Raw genomic sequence first — 25,309 nt, 5'->3', positions numbered from 1 at the left:
TGCTTTAAATACACTCACCGTTTTTAGGGCACATGTAGCTTCAAGAGTCACATCTGGTATTAACTGATGTAGTTTATGCTATAGAACAAAACATTAATACCTTAATGGCTTTTGTTAAACGCGGATCCTATTTCAAGCATTTGAAAACCCATTCAGAAAACCAGCTGAGATATGGGAACTAGATTTTCCACAATCCTGACTTATTTCCAGGTTGTAGGGTTCATTCTTGCATCACCTTATTAAGGTGAAATACTTAACGAATACGGTGCTTTTGTTGCATTCATTAGAATACAGCAAGGCTGACAAAAGCAGCAATAACAAAAGTAGTTTCAAAAGATTGTACTGTCTTGCATTCACTGTGTTGTTGTTTCGCTCCGAGTCATGGAGCTAAGGTAGATAGTTCTCAGTATGAATGCATGAATTGCAAGTGCATGTCAGCATGTGGTGTAACCTGGCTTCTTTTGTGCACGTACTGTATAACAGCTGAGGAATACCTGTCGAAGGTTAAAGAATGAGAGAACACAATGTTCCACAACAACTGAACTCTTACCTTATGACTCCAGTGAATACTAAATTCTTCCACTTGAAAATAAAACACAAATATAGGCTGTGGATTGTATGTTAATCATCTAATCTTTCCTCCACAGTTTGACTTTGGTGATGTAGCAGTCCACCAGGCCATCCACACCATAGAGTACTGTCTGGGCTGCATCTCCAACACAGCCTCCTACCTGCGCCTGTGGGCCCTTAGCTTGGCTCATGCACGTGAGTAAAAGCATGCAGAAGCACACACACACAGACACACACACACACACACACACACACACACACACACACACACACACACACACACACACACACAGTTTTTATGAAGCAACGTTTTGTTATTGTCAAATGTTGTGGAAATTTTATACATTATTTTATGTTTTATCTTGATTATTACAGGAATACAACTATTCAAAGATGCATTGATGCCTTTCTGTTAACTCTGTGACTTTTATCTGTGTGTTCGTTTTCCAGAGCTGTCAGAGGTGCTCTGGTCAATGGTGATGCGCCTTGGCCTCTCTTCTCGAAGTGGGGGCGGGTTCTTCGGGCTGTCAATCATCTTTTCGGCCTTCGCCACACTCACAGTTGCCATCCTGCTTATCATGGAGGGGCTGTCAGCATTTCTGCATGCCCTGCGTCTTCACTGGTTAGAAAACACACACACACACACACACACACACATATACACACACACACACACACACATATACAAACTCATGTATCACACATTCATATAGCCTACAGCATTACTTGACATTAATTCATTTGACAGCAGAATTATTTATCCAAAGCATCATGGAACAAAATTCAAGCTTCAGTACAGTAGCACTCAATGCCATCTCACAAACAGGCAGTAACCTTTCCCATATGCCTCACATATGACCCCACACTGACAGAAAACATACACACAGCGAGCTGCCAGGCTTCACCTCTTGAACTGGGAATCCCAGCCAAAACTGCAATTCTTCACTTTCAAAAGGTCAAAAGGAATGTTAGCAACATGAAACATTCCTGACCCAAAGTGGTTTACCAAACTGTAAGCTCATGGGACTCTAAACTAACACACCCTCCAGCTCCATCACCTCCTTGCACTACCTCCAGTGTGCTGGTCCGCCCCGCACCAGACACAGAGAATTCAAACATTATGGATTAAGGTTCCTTATCAACACTGTTGGAATGTAATAGATTACCAGGTACAGGATGACAGCTATGTGTCAGTATTTCTACTTCATAAACATCACATGTACTAACAGGAGTGATTCTACAGTAGAAGACATCTGTTCTCATGAATCACACAAATATATTTACAGAGATCAGTAGTAAGAAGTAATACCACATTCTTCAAATCTGACAATTATCAGATTATCTGATAATTTATCTTAAATATGTATACATACTGTATATCTTATATAACTTAAACAGTATGGGCTTGGATTTCTATGTCTGTGTGAAGAGTCATGGGAAGGTCAGTGTTGTTCAAATTTTGCTGTTGTGATGACTGATTCGGCTAGTTCCGACTTTAAATCTTAGGGATGGCAACTTTTGGCCTAAAAAATGTTAAAGACTTGAATATGCAGTCTGTCACCAGGATTGTGAGAATTGTGAGTATTAATGGCACCAAGTCAGCGACATAACACTGAGTTTGACGTTTCATGTCCGCCATTTTTGTAGCAGGCTACATGGCATCTAATAATTGTAGTTTCTTTGTTATCTGGAACGCACAAAACTGTTCCCTTTCAGTGTCAGTATATGTTGAGGCTGAAGACATTATGTTTTTGGGTTGCCCATATGTCCATATGTTCCACTCTTATTAACACGATATCTATGTATTACCTCGAGAGATTTAAAAAAAAAAATTGAATAGAGTACAAAGATCCACCAGTTGTCAAATATGACCTGGAAGCTTTGAGGAAGTGAAGAGTTGTGGTCGTTTAGTGTACTGTGTAAAATGACACATTCATACACTAGTGTGAATTACAAGAATGGTGGGATTCAAGTCCTGCTGTCAGGCTTTGAAACATTTCTGTCTTTTTCCAGTGACTGTTCCTGTATCACTGGCTCATTTGTGTCAGTTGCACAGATGAATTCCATGTCTTTTCTCACGGAACATTCCTTTGAAACAATTCAAGTAAGAGAAATAGCTTTATCTGCTGTTAACACAGAGAAGAGTGCCTGTCAGATTTTTTTTTTTTTTTTGGACAGAGGTCTGACTTTTATTAGCAGGTTTAAGTGGAAACTGTCTGTTCTTTGTGTGGAAAAGCAGAACGTTGTCTGACCCCCTTTCAAGCACAGATGTCATTTGTGTTCACTATTCTTCGCCCAGGAAACATCCTACATGTTGGGTATAGTCATGCCTGCATCACATATGGCCTGGCTGTAAGTTGTAGAATGGAGGTCAAGATGCTCGCTTGCAGGTCAGGTTGTTCTGAGTTCAGAGGCAATCAGTTGGGTTTAAGCCAATACTAATACTTAATCCTGTTTAGACAGGTCATAGTGATAAATTATGACATGGAATGCTGACACTTTTGAGAACAGTGCTGACATTCCATAATGAGGTTATGTCTGAAGCTGTACGGATGATATGTGCTGAATTGATGTCTTGTTTGGAACCCTGCATGTTATTGTATCACCACGTTTCCTGCATCAAATATTTCAAAGGGATGTTACTTACTAAGTAGTGCGCTTGTTTACAGAAACCACCCTTGAATCATACCTCCCTGTTTCCTTTTTGCTGTAGCCTTGTGAATTGATTTCATAAATTTAAACAGATTATTTTTCATTCTAAAAAAATAATAGCCAATGAGACTCTACAAACTGCAATGCAGCATCCATATCATGTGATGTTGATACCGAGTTGTTGGTGGAAGTGCACTCTGAATTTGCAGTGTTATTCAAATCGGTGGTAAATTACATCAACTCATGAGTGGGGACTAATCACCATTGTGCTCCAATGTGCATGTACTTATACTCTGAGCAAGGACACAAAAGTAGGGAAAGCTGCTTGATTACGCCTCCTTTGTTTTAAGTCTTTAAGTCAACAATAGGGCGGGGTATTGGCAAGGACCTCATGATATGATACAATTCACAAACCCGCATACACTCTCCTGCTGCCAGAAATATTCAGTGGAACTCAAAATGAAATCCCCATTTTTCGGATTCCACTCTGAAAGTAGTCCTCAGCAACAGTACTATTTCTGCCTGCGCGAGTTTTGTTTGCCAGAAACCACTGTGGCCACCTGTATTATGAAATTACTGAACCTTTTTCTTTTTTCAAATAAGTTATACATTTGCAGGTGCTACACCTATGTCAGGAACAAAACTGTTGGCAGCTTAGAGCTACAGGAAAGAAGAATTCAGACAGTTAGATGATTACCTTTCTTATCCTGCAAATGCTCAATACAATATTGGTAATGGCATTAGTCAGGTCAGTGTACTGTATCTCAACAGTTGAAGTGATTTTAAAAATTGGAGTGAAGCAGTATGTGCGGAGGCAGGACAATATAATTTCTTTCCATCATTTCCAATGGGAGCAATAGCAGAAAGCTCCTAATAGCCACCAGTACGAGGCCATGCAGGGTGCTACAGAATGTTACTTCGTTAATAAAGCAGCAGTGTGTCAGCTCAACAGGTCTTCGCTAAGGTTAAAAAGAGTACTGCAGTATTTTTCACAGAGGTGAGTGAATGGAAACGTAGTCATGTTCAAAGTACACAGCAGTCAACCTGGACCCTTGCCTCTGGTGTCCACTCTTCACACACACATGCCGATGAGTTATCTGCACAAACACACATACATGCACACCAGAGCAAGTCAAGCATAATGTTTGTTAGGTAGAAGTCTTTTTTCCAGCTCCACAGCTGTGTAGCGAGGCAGATGAGAGGATCTCTCTTTTTTTTCCCACATTTTAAGTGTTGCCCTCTCACAGCTCTGGCGGGCCAAATATTTGCCACGGCTGAGAGACATTCCTGAGCAGCTCCCTTCATTTGCTAAGCCAGGAACTCTGAAAAGTCACTTCGAGTTTTTTTCTTATCAAACAAAGACATCAGAGATTCTCTGGATCAGAGGATTAGAGGATTCCCCTGACTGAGGATATGAGTAAACGCACTGTGCTGAGGAACATTTCCACAGAGGAAAATATTACTCAATATGTCATGTCGCTGACAAAGTAATGAGTAGTGCTGAAATCTTGATGGATGAATTTCAGAAAAAGAAGTGTGCTTCTCTTAAAGTTTGCTTATTAATGCTTTACTATGAATGTATTAAATAAAATGACACTAGACTTGGTCAGCTGATTTAATAAATTTGTAAAACCTTTAAAAGTTAATAAAGATATCACTCGCTCAATCTCTAGATGCTAAAGTTTTAATGTAAAGGAAGCAATCTTGACATCAACCAGCATAATTTAATTTACATGAAAATTGCAGCATTGTATCCACATGAGAAACAGCAACATCATGTATTGCAATGATGAATTTTCTTGCTCCACTTAGCCTACATATGAAGTGATATTTATACCACAGGAAATGCATAAGTCTGGTCATTCATAAAAAATCCAAATGTTATCAAGTTTCACCTCCTTGTCAGTGTATAGAACAGCATCACACAACAGTATGAGCAGGGATATGAGGGTCGGCAGCTTTAATTAGGGCCAGAGCACAAAGGTGTTGGGGAAAGTGGGCCTTGGACAGTATATGCCCTCACTAAATGTGTCTGCAAACCAAATTTCCAGCATCCACACTCTACCAGTGGATGGTGATTAAAAGGTCATGTGATTAAAATCTGATCGTTCACGATTTTCAAATGTATCAAATAGGAATCCTAACTTTGACAGCTCCTCTTATGACTCACACAGTTGTAAATTAAGGTGATATGCGGTAACTAATGAACGCATTATCCAGTTCAGGTACATGAAATATACATCAAACTGACTCAAGTGAACCCTTCATGTGCTAAGAAATATGACATTTTGAATATGTTTTTTTTTTATACTTCTAAAATAGAAATTGACAAATATTAAAATGTTCAATTTAGTTATGAGCCATGTCTCTGTTCTCTGTCTTTATGGCAAGAATAATAGTGAAGTAAATGCAATGATGTCATTCATGAGCAGGCAGTGGGTCGGTACAGTACTTTTACTGATATAGGAGATATAAGGGAGGGGTGTCAGTGATAGACAGTTAGCAGCCATATTTGGTCACACAGCTCAGACTGTAAGACAGTTCATTTAAACATAGTGCCACTGCCCCCCCCCCCCCCCACCCCCGGCATATTAATGTTAAAACAAGGAGACTGGTTTTAAAGACACACACACAAACACAGACACAGACACTTACCTATGCTTATTATTTTGCTGTGGTTGTAGTCAGAGGTTAAATAGAAATGAACTGCCCCTTTTCATAAAGCTGTCTGGGCTCAGCTGGGTCTCCTAAATTTTATTCTCTGTGGAACTGTTTTTTGGTAACTACTTTAGTAGCAGTAGCTCCATCTCTTCTGTGTATAACCCATTACCATCTCCTCTCTGCAATGGCCCATACCAAAGAGATGGGGGGTGATGATGTATCCCACCCTTATTCTCCCATTCAAGGTTGCACTCACTTCTGACACCATAAGCAGAGATATAAAAGGTGACAACTGGCAGAAAGTGCTGAAGTGCAATGCCAGAGCCTGTAACAAAGGCAGGCTGGTTCAACCGCCTGATAGCATATTCAACCACAAACACACTCTGCCATGCTATTTCCACCAGACTGTGGCATCTAGATACTCACCTAATGCACAAGGATGTTAATCGTACAGAGGGAAGGAAGAGGGCAGGAGCCCAAATCTCACTCTGCTAGTACAAAATCTGCAGGTGCCAATGGGCTATGAGTGCATACTCAAACACAGTGGCAACACTCAAATAAGTGGGATGCTTTCATTGTGAAGAAATTACTCTATGGTTTGGAAGGAGGCTTCCTTGTTGAATTGCTCAGCTCCAACATAGAAAAGCTCTGTTGGGAAGCTCCTGCCCTGCTTGACATTCTGACGCCTTTGGTCTTAAAGCAATACTTCACCCAAAAGGTGTGATTTGTGCTTTCAAGTCACTCAAAAATAGGTGTCTTAGGCTCACGAAAACATTTCCCCCCTGCATTATTTCTTTGTGATGCCTGTGTCCTCCTCAATCTAGAAAGAGCCAACCACATATATTGAAAACAATGTGTAACTCTTCTGGTTCGGCACTCGCTCATGGGAGGATCAGGTGTGAACAGCGGGTGCATTTAGCTGAACTGGCTCACATGCTTGTTCATGGTAGCTGGGTAGGATTTTTTTTTTAAGCTCAAGTCAAAGTCTTTTTGGATAACTGAGGTATGGGCAGATAAAGAAGATGTAGATTATACTGGCCGATGCACCTGAGAGTTGTAAAAATTTGGGGCATTTTTGCATTGGTTAATTTTTGGTCAAGAGGGTTGCTGTTAAATTATATATATATATATACACACACACATATAGACATACATGTATTATAGGTTTGAGAAAACACACAAGACAAAACAGACAGAACGATAGAAAACAGAACTGAGTAGGAATAATAGATAAATACAAGCACTCGCCTGTTACCTCTGCTGGTTATATACCTACAGCCACTCACTTTCCAAAGCTCCTTTTAACTCACATGATCATGTATATTTACTGATAGTTTGGAGTAATCTTGCTCACTATGAAGCAATGTGGGTAAAGTTTTATTTAACGAGTTTCTCCCTATTTTGCTTTTCTTCTCAGGGTTGAGTTCCAGAACAAATTCTACTCGGGTCAGGGCTTCAAGTTTGTCCCCTTCTCCTTTGAGAGTATCCTGGAGGGAAGATTCGATGAGTGATCAGGCCTCAGCCTTCCCTCCTCCATGTTACTATGTAATTGTCTGTTTCAGTGTGCATGTTCCCAAGTGCAACCCTCTGTCTCCCTCTAGTGGTTAATTTTGCAACTGTGTGTATGTGTATTTGTATGTGCGTGCCTGCACGTGTGTGTGAGCGTGTGTGAGCTGTTAAAAAGTACGCTTGTACAAGGTTTCCAGTGCCTGTGATCCAAGCTGTTCTCATATATTACTGAGCACTCATCCAGCCTGCTCATGGAAACCAGCTGTAAGGTCCTCTTGCTTCCGTGTAATTGGAGAATTTACACACATCCACCATGGAGACTTAAGTGTTTGCTAAGCACTTGAAGTTTTACTGTAAATTTCCATCCAAAAGGGAAAATGATCAGAGAGTGCAGAGGAATAATGATGATGTTACAGCACTGGCACTTGTAGGCAGGGAAGGCTGGATTACACCAAAGATTCATGATGAGACCAAACAGATGCAGAAAAAGTTGCAGTGGTTTTAACTGATCCATCTGAGCTTGATTCAAGCCACCTGTGACTCAGCTTGTCAAGTCATCAGTGATAAATGATGCAGTGTCTCAGTGTGGATGCAAACTAGCAAGTTTCAACCAGTGTCCTTGGGAATCTTTGGTGTAAACTGGACTTTAAAACACTTGATAAACACACACTCCCGCTTCAACTTTGCCTTTTCACTCTGTATTCTCAGAAATGAAACAAAAACACAAGTTATAACAAGCTGGAAATATCCTTGTTGACTTCGTCTGCCATGGCTAGCTGTACAAAACAAAATATTGGCTGTACTGTGGCTCTGATGTTGTAATAATTGTGATACTGCTAAAAACCAACATGATTCCTCCGTAACTGATAAATGTCTATCACATTTATGAGTATTTATCTGTTACTATTCGACCAGTGTTACGTTGAGTAACTCGCTGCCCTGTATGATAAATACATGGTTCCCTCTGTGCTGTGATTCACTCTGATCATTCCGTGTTTATTGTTGTGAACTAGTAAAAGAATAAAGAGTTGAAGATGCATTGAGATGACATCATCAAACTTTATTGTGTGTGAAATCCCTTCCAGTTGCTGCAGAAATATAGGAGACATCATCAGTGAAAGGATTGTGGCAGAACTTGGTTTCAGTAAGTCTGTGACATTTTGAAACTTTCTTAAGGTATTCCAAACTATGAAAAATTCCAATGACATGCAATGAATTTCAATCAATCATGTCTTATGTGCTGCGTGTTGAGACAGTCGCAATCATGACTTGAGTTGTCCTTTGTTGATATATTTTGAAGTTACAGTTCATTCTGATGCCAATTGACAGCATGAAAAGCCTCAAAAGAAATGCAACTGATGTAACTAATGATGTGGAAATTCAATGTGCAATGATCAAAAATAAAACAGTGGAAATTGGGATGAAATCTTTTCTTTTTTCTCTCTGTCTTTCTTTCACAACAAAGTTAAGTCAAGTTAACTTAAGACACGAAGAATGATTGCAAATTAACCTAACCATTAACTTGAATTTTATTTATTGATTTATATATAACCTTTATTGAACTGGCTACAGGCCTCACCGAAAATGTCTTTTCAGGTGTGACCTAGCCAATCTTAGAAACAGTTACCAACAGCAAAAGAAAATACATCCACAGTACTCTAAATTGACTGTAGGCGTGACCGTAGTGTGAATGGTTGTCTGTCTCTCTGTGTTGGCCCTGTGATGGACTGGCGACCTGTCCAGGGTGAACCCCGCCTCTCGCCTAAAAAGCCGCTGGGATAGGCTCCAGCCCCCCGTGACCCTTAACAGGAACAAACGGAAGAAAATGGATGGACGGATGGAAAAATAAAACACCAGCCCAACAACGGCCTAACAAGTAAGATTCTTAGAATGCCACAAGTTCGTAAAAGGTTTCAAGGGATTTCAAACAAGTTCTGTAGCTTGTGTCCCCAACATGATAATCACATAAAGCATAGAATGATGTCTGTCTGAGGCCTTTTGAGATAATAATCATGACACACATAATGTGGGTAAGGATGTTTTATCAAGATTAGGTGAAGTCAAGTCATTTTTATTTATATAGCGCCAAATCACAACAAAAGTTATCTCATGACACTTTCCAAGTAGAGCAGGTTTAGTACCACACTCCTTCAATGAATTTACACCCAACAATTCTCATGTCAAGTCAGTCAAGTTATGTTTAGGTGTGTGTTGATGAATGAGTAGAACATTGTGACCAAGGGAAGATTCTATTATTACAACTAAATCTTTGATAACACTCCACCCCTTGAACATTTACTGCTGAATACAAAATAACACAGCTCAAGATAATTTCTGTGTCTGTTGTTTTGAAGGCCATTCCAAGGATGGGTACAGGAAACGAGCATCAGCTAAAAATGCTGTACATACGTTAATTTCTATTTAATTTCTGGGCATTTTTCCTATGAATTTGCATCAGTCCCTATTAAACATGCAACCAAATGAAATAAGCAATATGATCCTCAACCTATATATATATATATATGTGTGTGTGTGTGTGTGTGTGTGTGTGTGTGTGTGTGTGTATATATATATATATATATATATATATATATATATATATATATATATATATATATACATATGGTAATTTTATTTTGTAACAAGGTAAGTTAATACATTACATATTCATAACCTTAATTGTGGATCAGATATTTGTTCGAATAAGTTACAACTGATTCATTTATTTGTCGGAAATTTGATGTGCTTTCAACTTCCAGAGGAAAGCTACCACTAGTCTTCACTAACTTAGTCACGATTGAAGTCAAAGTTTGTATTATTTTGAAAATATTCACCGGAAAAAGCCTTTGTTATGCTATTTAACATTACAGGCGCTGCTCTAAGGGTCAGTCGTAGTTGTGAAGCATTTGTTCCAATGTAAGCGAGACCCCGTGTGTTTCCATCGGTCTCTTTAATAAATTTTGAGAACACAAACTCTGAGAGCAATGTCCTGATCCGATATTTCAGAAGAAGACCCAACGAATAGGTTTAAAGTCACGACACCGGAACGAAAAAGAAGACAACTAGTCGAGCGTTGGATCCGATTGCTTTTGTCCAACTTGGCTGAAAGTGACGAATGTTTTCTCAGTATGCTAACTTTGCTAGGTGCCTAAAAGCTGTTTGCATCCCCGCCATTTCTCAAGCGACTAAAACGCGTGTTATTGAAGAAAAGAAGTCAAATGTGTCGTCCGATATTTCATGGTAAGTTATGGCTGCAGCGAAAGCTCAGTGACTTTGTCTTCGCACCGCTTCACCACGACAAACTTCATTTGAGAAGTTAGGTTTAGAATGTCCTCGTTACACAGAATTACTGTCTCCTAGATCAAAATAGAATGTGGATTTAAAAATAGAAGTATGCAAATGGCCGCACATGGAAGTATCCAGTCGGTATGTGAATGAGTTAAAACTTCATTTTTGAAGTAATGGTACTCGTAGAAATCAAAGTTGACTCGCACAGCTGAGGACTTTGGAAGTTCTGCAAAGTAGTACAGCCGACAAGAAACACAAACGGTAACAGTCTCGCATGGATTCATAAGATGCTGGATCAAATGATATGTAACAAGCAAACTGTTGTTTGTAAACGGAAGTGACATTACTGTGTTACACTTATCAAGGCGAGCTTCATGTTGCCAGTTAGGTGTCAAGTACAGAAAATGTCAGGCTTTAGGATCGATAAAATACTTAATTCAGCACGGACTGAGATGAGAGCAACATAGACATGTCCCCAATGCAGGCATGACTTGGCTTTTTAAACAGTTTCTTAAAGATATGAATGGATATTTCATTTTATTTTTATTATTATACTTAAATTTATAGGTTTTTTTTTTCAAGTATGCAAAAACTAGTGTCTTGAGCTCACTGAGGCATCTTTTCCCCTCCTGCGATACTGCTTTATAACTTAAGAACTCAAGTGCATCATCCAGTATAATGCCTATATTTTTTTATCCAGCTGTACGCTCAGTAATCCAATTTGATTTGTGTTTAAAACAACAAACCACAGCACTGAATGTACCACGTCAAAATTGAAAAATTTGAGGGCTGGTTCTCAGTTATATATAGAGATACATTATAATTATAGACAACAGAAAGCAATTAAACAAGAATGTAATTAAGTATTTAAATAGAAACAGATGTTTTTATTATGTTATAAATTATATGTACAAAAAGAGTTGATCTAAGTATCTAGGGTGGTACACATGATAAAATGGAAGGAATGTAATATATAAAGCAAGCTGTTTTAAGTAGGAAGCTATTTAAACTGTCCCAGGTACTTCAATAATTCATTTCAGGTTGTTCTGCATACACAGTCAAGAACCAAAGTGTTTTGGAAAAATAAAACCAAAGATTTTTTTGGGAAAAAAATTGCTCCACATAATAAACCTATCCAGTTGTATGTGTGGTTCAAACGACTTAAATATTTCTATATATCAGACCACCTTGATTTAATCACAGAAACACACCAGCTCGAAAGGAAAAATGATTATTATTATTATACATCCTTCCCCAAGCCAGAAAAGAAGGAGGTAGACAACCTTCTTTGTGCTGCATTAGTGAGCTTAGAACCATAGGGACCAGGGGACGGCCACTTAGTTTACAGCTCTTCTTTATGAGGGCTTATCAAAAATAGTTTGAACACTGTTTGGAAGTGGGTTTTGTATGTTAAGTGCATTTTGAGATCAAGGAAGCAGTTTTAGCGTAACCTTCAGCCGGATGAGTGCTGGCTTTGAAGCGCAGCCTCTCTGTGGTTGAGATGTCCCTGCTCAGCAGCAATTACTGGATGTGCTCCTTGCTGTATCGCTGCCTGGTTCACAGATGTGTCTCAGTGAACTTGGTGCCAGCTGCTTTGGTGGACTTATAATTTGCCAAAATCACTCACAGGAAGGCTTTCGCTTCAGCAGTAGAACATGTCCCCTGTTGATTGTGCTCCATGGGTACTCCTGCCAGGAGGTGGGGTGGCGTGGAGATTCATGTGAAAAATATTTAAAAGTTGTTTTTTTTTACCCCTTGATCGTTATCATCTGTGTCAGCAATACTGCTGTAAGATATGCTTCGATATGAAATGTGTTTCAGGTACAAGTTTGAATCTCCCTTCTGTGCAGGATTTTGTTTGACTGTGTGAGGATGGTACTGGGCAGCATTGGAAGTGGCTGCAGCCCTGGAGGCTGAAGAGCCTGCTCCATCGGCTCGTCAGGATGCACATAGCCTCAGTGGGTGTCAGCAAGTTCTGTTTCCTGTTTTCCCTGGTGTTCTGTGGCCTCCTGCTTCTACTCATCCCAGCCCTCCAGCCCCCGGCTCGCCAGGTGGACCTGCCGCAGCCCAGACCTCAGGCCAAACCAGCACAGGCAGGCAAGGGCTTGGCATACAGCTTACAGCATACTGGGGTTCTTCCGGTGTCCAGCCATGCTGTGGACAGAGACTGGACCATGCAAAGGCAGGGGGGATCCATGGAAACCGAAGATGCTGGAAATGATAACCACAGTTTCAATAGAGAGATGGACTCCAAAAGTAGCCCTGACAAAGAAAAGGGCGGTTTGCTTCCAGAGTCAAGGGCCCAGGAGCAGTTAGAACTGAAGGACATTTTTATTGCAGTTAAGACTACCAGGAAGTATCACAAGTCCAGACTGGAGCTGCTGGTTAAGACCTGGGTTTCTCAAGCTAAAGAGCAGGTGAGATGAAAAATATGTTGTGCATGTGGCTTTAGAGGACCGTACAAGCAGTTGGCAAGTGTAAGTTCCTACTTCTTCTACTAAGAATTCAGATTTAGATTCAGGAAACTTTATCTACGTGGGGGGCATTGGAGGGAGCAGAGAGTAGGACAGTTGGTTGCACAACAACATACATTAGATAAAGAAGTGCAAGGAAGTCTATACCTCCCAGGGTTAGCAGCAGTTGCCTTGTAAAGTGCATGATAGAAGTAGTAGTGCAGTAGAGGTAGTAATGCCGACCGAACGGATACCAAAATGGATCATAAGATGCAGAACTCCAGCTCCAGAGCTAAATTATAAAAGTTATTGATATGCTCTCATGGCAGCACTTTTGTTAGATCCCTTCTTTACATGTGGTCCTACACACATAACCACACATGCTGTGAGGTCCTAGGCCTGACCTGTGTGCGAGCCAATGAAGATAATCTTGTTTTTGAGTTGGTGACAGTTGCATAGCTCATATCTTGTCTGAATTTGATAGGTAACACACATTTACCTTACCACGACAGCCCTGCTTGCGTCGCGGCTGCACAAACAGCTCTGCACTGGTATGTGACTGCTGCTGCGAATCATACAATATTTTACATAGATGGCACAATGCTGCAGCTCAAAACTGACGAGCATGCGAGCAGGGTCAGTTGACAAAAACTCTTGGAACCACTTTATTATATGCAAGGTTGATTAACAATTTTTCTAAACATTTAGTAAAAATAGCCTCAAACACAAATGAATGGACAGGTTTGACTGTCCATTTCAAGTTGGCTCAATCTCCACTTATGCGTACTTGAGCACCTAACGCTACTTGCTAACATAAATACTAGCCTTACATGGTGCAAATATGAAGTCAACAAGTTCGCTTTACCAACCAAACTCGCTGCGCTTTTGTTGTTGCAGGTGTAACCAGGTAAGATTGGTTTTAGTTTTGTTTGCATCTTCACTATGCCCTTCCCTACCTTCCACTTAGGACCTGTTATTAACAAAAAAAAATGCAACCATAGTTTAGATTGTGTAAGTACTTTCTAAATGTTTAAAATGAAGTGCACAGGTGATGCACGTCACTGTGATTGCTTTGGCACCCTTTGATCCTTTGGTCTTTGTGTTTGATAAATAAAACCAACGTTGCAATTGAGGAAAAATAAAATCCTCAGAAGTTTTCAATGAAAAAGCACCAGTATGTAAGACTATTGAGAAAGAACCAAGTTTCCAAATAAATACATATGATAATAATTTATCCCAGGGTCCCAACATGTAGTCGTCAAATGAAGGCAATTTTATTTGTACAGCGCCAAATGACTGCAAAAGTTGTTTCATGACACTTCACAAGTGGAGCAAGTCTAGAGCTATATTTCTTTGATAAATTCACACCCAACAATTCCTTCCTTTTAACGGGCAGGAACGTCATACAGACCCAGACTCAATGGGAACGGACATCTGCTTTGACCAGTTGGGGGGAAAGAGAGCAGGAGAGGACAGAGAAATGGAGAGACAGAAAAGAAAAAAGGGGGGACAGAGACAAAGAGAGGGAAGGTTGGGAAAGAGAATGACAGACAGATGGGGATGTGAACACAGTGAAGGGAGAAAGATGAGCGGAGAGAAAGACAGAGGTACGGGGGGGCACATGGCAAACAGTAACAACAGTAACAGCATCAGCAGAAATAATAGTAAACTAGCAACCACTAATGACATCTACTGGTTACTTAAGCAATCAAGTTCAGGATAATATGAACATTTGTGCATTAACAAATACAATCCAATGTATGTTATTCTGATGTTAATGTTAGTACAATATTGAGCATACTAATGTGAATAACAGCACAAGAGCTCTAGGGAAGAGGTCAAGTTAATAAGTGTGAGTACAGGAGGACAGAGAGGAGAAGCGAGAAGCCCAGTGTGTCTCAGGAGATCCCCCGGTAGTCTCAGCCTATAGCAGCATAACCAAGGGCTGACCTAAGCGGCCCTAACTTTGACAGTAGCTTTGTGCTCCAGTTTAAGTGTTTATTTGGGACTCTGGAAACTAAATTAATAAGCGTCCATGGAGAAGAAGTCCTAAATGTGTCAATGATCATGGAAAATGTGAACGTTCATACACTTCCATGACAACCAAGCAGTCTCCATCTGCTTATGAAAATCATGAGACACATGTTTCAGATCAAATTACACCAGTAATTTTATTTTGGCAGATCTTTTTCTTTCATCTGCTGTGTTTAATGTGAAGCTTGACCTGTCAACGGTTGAGTAGAATAATGGAACATTTGAGTAAGTGGAGCTTGTGTGGAGATGGTTTAGTCATAAATCTCACAGTTCCTTCAGGTGGGGAAACACTTACAATGGAAACACAATTATGGAGAATTTATTGAGTCGGACTATTTTTCTCTTACCGAATGCAAACTTCAGATGAAACGCCTAACCAAAGACGTGTGTGTGTGTGTGTGTGTGTGTGTGTGTGTGTGTGTGTGTGTGTGTGTGTGTGTGTGTGTGTGTGTGTGTGTATATAACCAGTATGTATATGTGTGTGTGTATATGTGTATATATATATGTGTGTGTATATATATATACAGTGTGTATATATATATATATATACAGTGTATATATATATATATATGTGTGTGTGTGTGTGTATATATATATATGTATATATATATATATATATATGTGTTTGTATATGTGTGTGTATATATGTATATATATATGTATGTATATATGTGTGTGTGTGTGTGTGTGTGTGTGTGTGTGTATATCTATATATATATATATATATATATACACACACACACACGACAATATATCATCAGTTACCACAGTGGACGAAGGAACGTCTCGAAAACACGGATTCAGATGTTTTCTTTATTGTCACATAATTAAATGTAGAGTTTGAAGACAATCACAACAAGCTGATGCTTCATATTTGTACACTCCAAATCAATAGGGAAGCATATGATCAGAAAGTGTAGCTGTGCCCCCTCACTGTAAGGAACAAGGCTATGCCAACTTCTTGGACATTACCGAGGGGGAAGTTAAACAGTAGATATACATTCCATCTTCCACCTGTGATTGACTTGGTTAACGATCCTCTTCACACATGCATAAATTTGTCTGACATTGTGTAGAAAAACTTGAAGTACCCCATTAAAGTCATTAAAATGCCACCTAATCTTCTCTCACTTTAAGGACATCCAGGTTGCAGGAATATGAAAATGTTTGTCCTTTTCCATTTTAAACTGCTTGAGACAAGATGTCTCCTAACTCTCTGAGGTCGATTTTCACTGTGTCTGACTTGAGGGCTTCAAAATTCCACATGAATTTTGGATCATGATCAGCTTCCAAAGAAGTTGTGATGTCACAATTTATGCTTGTAGGATCACCTCTTATAATGAAATTTTCAGTGAACACAGTGAAAAAAAATAATGTGAAAACAGCCTTATATTGTTAAACTCTGCACATCCATCGTTCTCCACAATGAAGCTCTAACTTTCAACTGTGAAAACTAGAACAATCTGGGAAACAACTGTCAGGCCCCCTAATGTTACATTATGGAATGCATGCTCAGGCATTCCCATTATTGCAGATGACTTCTGCAGTGTATGATTGCTGACAACGCTTCAATTATTTTACAGTCCAAAGTTAAAAATGCACTCACTGCACCAGAAAGGGGTGAAAAGTGTTGTCACGACAGCAACAATGTGAGTGTAGTATCTCAGGCTTGTACAACATCTATGAGGGACATGGGGGACAGTTCCTGTGACTTTAAAAGTGGCTCCCTCTTGGCTCCTTGATAGTGAAGCTCCAACTGCTCATTGTATTGAGGTCGGAGACGGGAAGCACCCGAGGTGGGCTGCAAATTACCACATTCAGCTGGGTTTTGTGGTCTCGTAAAAGCTGATAAACTTTCATGTCTACTGCAGGGTCAGTTGGCCCGAGAGTGAATGCCAATCAAAATTGTTACCATTTCAGACAAAAGCCAGTCGTAAGGGTTTTTTGGGTGGTGGGAAGGGCCTCTTCACCGACTTTGGAATTTGTTTGTTCATGCTTACGCTCTTGGAAAGGGTGAAACAAGCATTGGTCCCAACCATATTTAACACTTCAAGTTTGAAACAGCCCAAGTCACTGTTTTGGGGGGGGGGGGGGGGGGGGGGTTCAAGTAGTCTAAAGAGCCTCATAAAGTTTAAGTAGCAAACACAGAAGGCACTGTGACCAGTACTGAAAGCTTTTAAAAGCAATTACTAAGTCCCACCCTCAGTCAAAGAGCTGCAGTGTGGAAAGAAGGCTTAACTGCTGTAACAATCTGGCCCACTTCACCCAGAAATGTCCAGTAACAGAGGACAGCGGGGTTCCAGTTCAGTCTGTGCTCCCAGTACGAACAGCTCAGCTCGTATTGGCCAAGTCTGTTATGAAAGGCCTCCACTGTGAGTCTGTTTTTGTATTGACAAACCATGAACTCGCAGATCTGAGAAAGCATTCTAGGCCTGTTGGAATCTTATTTTATTGCACTTGGGTTGTAAGGCTGCCCTCTGTGTTTACAACTGCCTGTAAAATAAAAGCTGCTCATACACGTGTGTGTTTTATATAAATTGCGACTTAAGCATCACTGTGGTGTGAATGGTATCTTCACATGCAGAGACATACGGTCATTAGTTAATAAAGCCCAAGGTCAAGTGAAATGCCCTTCGTGAAGGTTACAACATGCCGGCAGAGCTCTGAGGAGGCTGAGCTTGACGCCTGTGTTAAACTGTGTCAATGTCACACATTAACTGGAATCTAGATACAGGGGGAAATAAGCTGTTAAACCTCCTTTGAAGAAAAGAGTCAGGATGATGTAATATTGCAGCCATACATCCCCTTAAAAGAATTAGGGTCAGGGTTATTAGTATTATTTATAGTGAAATGTAACATTTTACCAAGTCTTTTTCTTCACATCGGGGCCTACCAGATGTTGTAGAACTCCCAGTGTGAGTGTGCAAACATCCTGTTTAAATTAAGGTTCAATTCAAACTTCCAGGGAGGTGTGTTAAACCGCAGGTTAATGCTGTCAGTTAGTGGAGACACATGGCTCTTTGTCCCTGGTGGTCTCCAGTGGTGGGTGCATATGGCCAAGGGGAAAATGGGAAATGAAACTTCCATTGAGGGGACCTCAACTCCTGTAGACATATGCACTAATTATATACTCACTCATTTTATCCTTGACACTCCCTAATCAGTCAAACTATTAGCATGCTAGAGCAGAAGACATCTTGCAGTGAGCTCTAATTTCAGCTCTGTTGTCACATTGTCATTAAATTATGTGTCATATCCAGTCACAATATATTGCAGTCATATCGTGACGTTCTTGCAAATACCCAACTCTAGTCACATTATTGACTCATTGAATTTCAATAGTTGTGTGCATGGAGCTAGACTAATAGAATTAGTTGCACCCATGCTTTTCCTGCCACAACAATGTCTGCTTTGACGATGTTCTATGAACCCAGTTAATTTGTGTGTGTGCACAGTTAACAATTTGTCTCCTCCTTTTTGCAACAATAAAATAATAGGATGCTGGAATGCAGTCAGCATTCATAAACATGAAGTATAAGGTAAAAATACTTGAGACAAGGAAGAATGGAAAAGTGAATGACAATCATTGAAGAAACATGTCAACCACAACAAGAATATGAACCCCTTCTGGACTTGGGTTCACTATTATTCCAGGTGTCATTTGTCTGACCTGTTTCCTTGAATTGTATTAGCCTGAGCAGAGGTTCAAAAGAGGCGTCCTGTTCTTAGCTTTATCTGGTGCTGCTTAGGGCTCTCTTTACTTTTCACCACACATGTACTCACCAAGAGCAAACAATGGAGCAATTCTTGATGTCCTTGTAGGGCAGCATGTGGATATGGGTGTTTGTGTGCTCACACAGACAGCCTCTAACAGTGTGTCTTTGTCTTGTTCCAGACCTACATATTTACTGACGATGAGGACAAGGCGCTGCGGATGACTACAGGTACAGAGCATGACAGTTTGCATTGGATCCAACATCAACCCACATTTTTTTTTAGCAGACGCATTTTTGTGGCAACCCAGCAGATTTGTCCGAAAATTTTAAATCGGTAGCTGCAACAATGAAAAATAGAAATGGGATCATACTTTAGGTTTTGGGCTGCACGGTGCAGTGGTCAGCACTGTCCTCACAACAAGAAGGTTCCTGGTTCGAGTCCCGGCTTGAGCACAGGGTCTTTCTGTGTGGAGTCTCCATGTTCTCCTTGTTCCTGCGTGGGTTCTCTCTGGTACTCCGGCTTCCTCCAACACTCTAAAGACATGCAAGTGGGGACGAGGCTGATTGATACTCTTACTGACCGTAGGCGTGGCTGTGAGTGTGAGCTGAATCACGTGGCCGTAGTGTACATGTAGAGATTTACCTGCGTCGAGCAGGTGTCTTTTTGGATGAGGAATTAAACAACATTGCTGTCCCTTGTCCCACTCACTGAGATGAGCTTTTCGACTGGCTCAGATGACGTATGCTTTCCTAAAATCTAGCTAATATGCTACATGAGTCAAATGCAAGGTTACCCATCAGTCTTCACTGCCTACATTATGATGAAGAAGGAAATTTCTAGCCACCACAATGTCCATAGATTCATGCAAAATATGGTGGAAACTACCACAAAGAGGAAATGTGGTTACAACAAGGAATGGGAAAACATTTTTCAATAAGTGAAGACAATGGAATAGATGTTTTTGAGAAGTTTGTCCAACTTTTTGTATTTGAAATTGCAGGGAACGTGATGAGATAAAGACTGTACTTGTATATTGAAAAATGTATCGGAGCTGATTGCATTTGAGATATAAAAATCAGTGCATTATGAACTTCTTTTTTCTTCTCCAATGAAATTCCCCTTCACAAAAAGTAACAATATCACTTAGATACAAGTAGGGATTTACCTGAATCAGAAATCTGGCAGGTGGGAAGCACAAATAATGTGATGGAAACCAATACGTTTTCCAACGACCCTTAGTTGCTCATTATTCAGGCATAGAAGCACCATGTGTCCCTAGATGAGTGTGGCGGGACTGTCTACAAAGTGGTAACTTCACTATTGTACATTTATATACTCAACCCTATGGAAGAAACAAATGTTAGAGTACACTCACATTTCTTTGTCCCAAAGTTCATAATATAAATTGATCATTTATGAAGATCATTGTACAGCACACCTGAAGTTAATTAGGTGTGCTGTTTAATCCTGTCCGTACTATAAAGAATTACGTAAGTGGTCACTATATGTTTGTGCATTGTCTGAGTCCCAGGAGTATGAGATCACCCATGGATAAAAGCAAGAGACATGTCACAACACAGTAAACACAAATGGCACTGATAGAATTACAGTCTATTTAGTGGATGCAATCCATAACACCAGGGTCATCATTAATGTGGTTAATTACACTTGTGCCTAGTTCACCTTTTCACCACACCTGAGATGGAAGCTCAGTTTATGTCGTACCAGATCTCCAGCACTTATTTGACTGTATTTTTAACATTTGAAACCAACATATAATTGACAGCTATGCTAATATTACTTTGCTGCTGTCCGTCATTTAGGAGCAAACCTCATCAACACTAACTGCTCAGCTGCTCACACTCGACAGGCCCTCTGCTGCAAGATGTCTGTAGAGTACGACAAATTCATCGAGTCTCAGAAAAAGTGAGTGACAGTTCATCAACACCTGATCCTAACAGAGTATGTACACCAACATCCTGACCTGTATGTGTGTGTGTGTGTGTGTGTGTGTGTGTGTGTGTGTGTGTGTGTGTGTGTGCGCGCGCACACATATTGCAGGTGGTTCTGCCATGTGGATGATGATAACTATGTGATCCTGCCCAGTCTGCTGCGGCTGCTCTCTTCCTACCACCACAGCCAGGATGTTTACTTGGGTCGGCCCAGTCTGGACCACCCCATCGAGGCTGCGGACAGGGTCAAGAGTGACGGATTGGTCAGTCACAGCACCTCATTCGGTTTTCTGGCTTTCCTAAGTTCCAAATAGCGAAAATATCATTATGCCTGAATCAAGGCCTGTAGAATGTCCCTACAGATGAACGAGTAAGAATTCATAATTTTGTTTTCAGTCTGATGAAGTTTAAATGAAGTCGGTCTATTCTTGCCACTTCTTTCAGGTGTCTGTCAAGTTCTGGTTTGCCACAGGCGGAGCAGGTTTTTGTATCAGCCGAGGTCTGGCACTGAAAATGAGCCCATGGGCCAGGTAGGTTACGACCTCTCCCCATCTGAAACGAACCCATTCAGAATGATAGAAACGGTGGAAACATTTGCGGTCAGCATGCTGCGTTTTGCCAGAAAACCAACACTGAAGTATTTTGTTAATATAAACATAAAATATTTAGCTGTTGGACTTAATGGTCAGAAAGTAAACCCACGACTTGTTAGGTCCCTAAAAAAATGCTTTGGGTCTCATTTAATCAGTATCATTCCACTTGCTCGGAGTTTGGAAGTGTTACAAAAAAGTGCTTGAATACTGTTGATGGCTGAAATAGTTTGTTGTGGTTTCAGTTTGGGGAATTTTATCAGCACCGCAGAAAAGATCCGCCTCCCTGACGACTGCACCATTGGCTACATCATTGAGGCACTGTTGGAGGTCACGTTAACACACACACACCTGTTCCACTCCCACTTGGAAAATCTACAGAAGCTGCCCATCAACACTGTGTTGGAGCAGGTGAATAGATGTGTGTGTGTGTGTGTGTGTGTGTGTGTGTGTGTGTGTGTGTGTGTGTGTGTGTGTGTGTGTGTGTGTGCGTGCGTGTGTGCATGCGTGTGTGTTTTAGTGCTTGACACTAAAATAAACTAAATGTATTAGAAAATGGTGATGATAAAGATGAGGAAGTTCATCATGAGTGATTTACTTGTCCATCTAAGTGTGTATACTGCTTGTTTTGTAACAGGTGACTCTTAGCTATGGAGGCTATGAGAACAGGAGAAATGTGGTCAGTATTGCTGGGGGCTTTTCATTGGCTGAAGACCCAACAAGGTGAAGTCATTAACAACAAATCCTCATAAGGACTACTATATTTGTGATACAATCTCTGGACCAAACTCTGTCAGTGGTTAAATACTGTATACTAACAAGAATAATTTAAACAAAGGGTGTTTTTTGCCTTTCAAGCACATACAAATCAAAAAGATCCAGCAACATATTTTTAGATTGAAGCTACATACATTATATGCTTGAAGTAGATATTGTTCAAACTACAGTTGAATTAAAAAAAAAAACTGAACATTTAAATTCCTTTATCTGACCTGCATTTACAAAGCCTTTCACTGCTCTTCATTTTTCCCTCTCTGTTCCTATCTTGCAGGTTTAAGACAGTCCACTGTCACCTCTATCCAGATACTGACTGGTGTCCAAAGCTCAAACCACGTCACAAAAACTGACATCCGCTGTCAACTGATCCTGAGGCTCGATCAACCTGCTAAATCTTCATCCCACCTCACCACACCAACATGTTTGGATTAAGCTGAATTAGCTATGACTTTTTCACACTTGGTGGATGCTCTTACCAAAGGAATCCTGTTCTGGGTTTCATGCATGCGCATGCTTTTTAATCCTTAAACCTCTCGGAGTTCATCAGCCGATTAAATATATGAGGCCTGAACAGACAGAAAGTGAGTGATAAACCAGTGGCTGGAGCCAGATTTTTCCTCACTGCAAAAGAGTTCTAGAGGGACAACCTTTGACAATCTCAAAGTCTCCCTGCAGCATCAGAGCTCTCCATAAGTTGACCAAATTACAACTTCATGTCTTTATCATTCGATTGACTTTGATTTCCGTAAAATCAAAATTTTCCGTCAGCTAGTCTTAAATTCAATGTTTTCTTTGAGAGGACTTTTATCAAGAATGATGTTGGATTTCCTGCCTCAGTGGTAAGGTGAAACCACTTTGGATAGAGACACACTTACCTCTGTTGTGAAACCTTCATGGTCTCTCTGTCAGTCATGGCTGAAATAACCCTATTTGGGCTTTGATGTCCCTGATTCAACCAAAAACCAGATGCATCTTTCTGTCTTCATAACATCACGCAGAGGAATTTCAACTCCGTCTTCAGGAAGTGAGTCTCAGTGACCACTGCTTGGATCTTGCTAGTGACTAAGCTGTAAGAAACACACTAAGATAATCATGAAATAACTATTCTTCTGAATGCAGGTTGGACCATCACATGTGGTACATCATCATGCAAATTGTTTTTATGTCAGCGCTGTCATTCATGTCACCATTCATGTCTTTACTTTGACTTTGCTTCAAACCAAAAACTCATTTTGCATCTGCCCCGAACCTGTGACTCCACTTTGCTTAGTAGTACCAACCCCCCTTCTGTTTATGTAGAACCATTTCAGAAAGTGCTCCAGGATGTTAAATACTTTAGAATAATTAATCACCTTCCCAGTCACCTTTCCCTCCTTAAAAATTGAACCCTTGAAACTTTAATCTTCTCTCATAAACTCTGTTTGAGTCAATTTTACCGCTTTTCTAGTGTCACGGTCAATTTAAAATCCTCATGGTTCCTTAAGACTGAAGGATGAAGAATCCATGAAAAAAGATGTTGAGGTACTTCTTGCGTGTAAATGGATGAACTGAGATAGTTGTGTTTTTTTGGCATCATATGTGAATGACAGGAAAGCTATGTGCAAAGTCTGATTGTGTGCATTAGCATACATTAGTTTCAGTGCCACAATCAGACTGATGCCTTCCAGTGTTCAACCATATGTGTGTCTTTGTGAAACAGGTGTTTTTTTGGTGTTGCACTACTTTGGCGTCCGTTCCACATTATGAAGTGTTGGTGTAGAAATGAAGGTTTTTTTGTCACTACAGTATTTCTTTTTGTAGGTCGTAGTTCTGCAGAGCTCCTCTGGAAGCGGGCGTGATGTGTTTGTTGGAGTGGGACTGAAGTGGGTGGAGCCAAAGAGATCTCAACCACATCATCATAAATTTGGTTTTACTATTTATTGTTGCTGCTAATACAACAGACTCTTGACCTTTTGTACGACACTAACCTTCCACTGATTACTTATCACAAAAAACTGATGTTTGGGCTCCAGTGAAATTCATTTATGTGTATTTTTGAACTTAAGTAACCACCAATAGGCCACAATTGACACTATTACACATTACATGTTAGTGTACACTAACATCACATGTCCTCTTGCCTTTAGACATATTTGTCTCTCAGTTGACACTTTCCTTTTTGGCATTAACTTGTATCACCATCAGGAGATATTTATACATGTGGTATCGAACCAATATTAACTGAATATTCAGACTAATGTTTCTGATTGAAACTGAGTGATGCAGGAATGAGTCTTAAAACCTGCCAACATCCTCTGTTACTCTATTAAGGTTTTCCAGTTCACTAATTGGTGAACAGATTATTTGGCTCCGCCTACTCAGGTTACACCAACCAGTGTCAGTATTTCTTCTTGTAAAAGGTATTTATGTAAAACACTAATTTCACACCACTTTTGTTTTTTTGTTTATTTTTTTTTTGCACAAAAGACTAGAATCCAAAATTGCAAGCAATCAGGTGTGTCACTGCAGGTCAGTGGCTGAGACTGAGAGAGATAGAAAGCCTTTACCACTGACGTATTGTTTCAATGAGAATAAAAACTTTCTGTATCATCACGTATTTGACTGTTTTATTGTAGAACTGCCAACATGACACCAATGAAGTGAACACTGGCAGGGTTGCAGTCAAGGCAAGTTGATGGAAAATAATGGATTTAGTGCCTGAGAACCAGTTCTTGCATCACAAACTGAAGATATGGATAAAGAAAAAGCACATAGCTTAAGTGTGTGTACCTGTTACTTTGCTCTTTTATATAATTATCAGCTGTATGTTTAAACGTGTTGTTCATACTGGAGGCATACAGCTGTCAATTGTTGAAATGATTGGATGGAGTTCTCCATTATCCCCAACCAACTAACACGACAACCTAAAGGCTGCAGTGTACGCAGTCAGATAGAGACCCAAACCAGGGGTGACTGCTGACCGTCTGTGAGCAAACTGAAGAACATAAATGCGGTCGATGCCACTGCTCCTCAACTGGTCAACGTGAGACAGCCTGACGCTACATTTAGGCATACCTATCTTACATATTTTGCTATTTATCTCGATTCTGGAGCGATAGAGAGAGAG

General features: G+C 40.3%; 2 protein-coding genes across 3 annotated transcripts in view; both read left to right on the top strand.

Annotated features, from left to right (window-relative positions):
- atp6v0a1b (ATPase H+ transporting V0 subunit a1b) overlaps positions 1-8,833 on the top strand; it is a 28,861-nt gene extending 20,028 nt beyond the window's left edge. For both annotated transcript variants that reach the window (XM_086196289.1, XM_086196288.1), the window contains exons 20-22: positions 648-765; positions 1,021-1,192; positions 7,301-8,833. In XM_086196289.1, the coding sequence (XP_086052415.1) occupies positions 648-765; positions 1,021-1,192; positions 7,301-7,394 (384 nt within the window). In that variant the 3' untranslated portion in view covers positions 7,395-8,833. The remainder of the gene's footprint in view (positions 1-647; positions 766-1,020; positions 1,193-7,300) is intronic.
- A 1,451-nt stretch (positions 8,834-10,284) lies between these two features.
- On the top strand, positions 10,285-24,795 carry rfng (RFNG O-fucosylpeptide 3-beta-N-acetylglucosaminyltransferase). Its single transcript, XM_086195632.1, has 9 exons — positions 10,285-10,632; positions 12,531-13,097; positions 19,063-19,111; positions 20,708-20,810; positions 20,946-21,099; positions 21,281-21,366; positions 21,672-21,837; positions 22,064-22,149; positions 22,478-24,795. Exons 2-9 carry the CDS (start codon positions 12,624-12,626, stop codon positions 22,551-22,553), a joined length of 1,194 nt encoding a protein of 397 aa, XP_086051758.1. The 5' UTR covers positions 10,285-10,632; positions 12,531-12,623; the 3' UTR covers positions 22,554-24,795.
- The last annotated feature ends 514 nt before the right edge of the window (positions 24,796-25,309 follow it).

Source organism: Aulostomus chinensis, chromosome 23 (assembly GCF_037954235.1).
Source record: "Aulostomus chinensis isolate RoL2024-O1b breed Wild chromosome 23, RoL_Achi_v1.0, whole genome shotgun sequence".
NCBI classification, from domain to species: Eukaryota; Metazoa; Chordata; class Actinopteri; order Syngnathiformes; family Aulostomidae; genus Aulostomus; species Aulostomus chinensis.
This window is presented reverse-complemented; position numbering and strand designations above follow the sequence as displayed.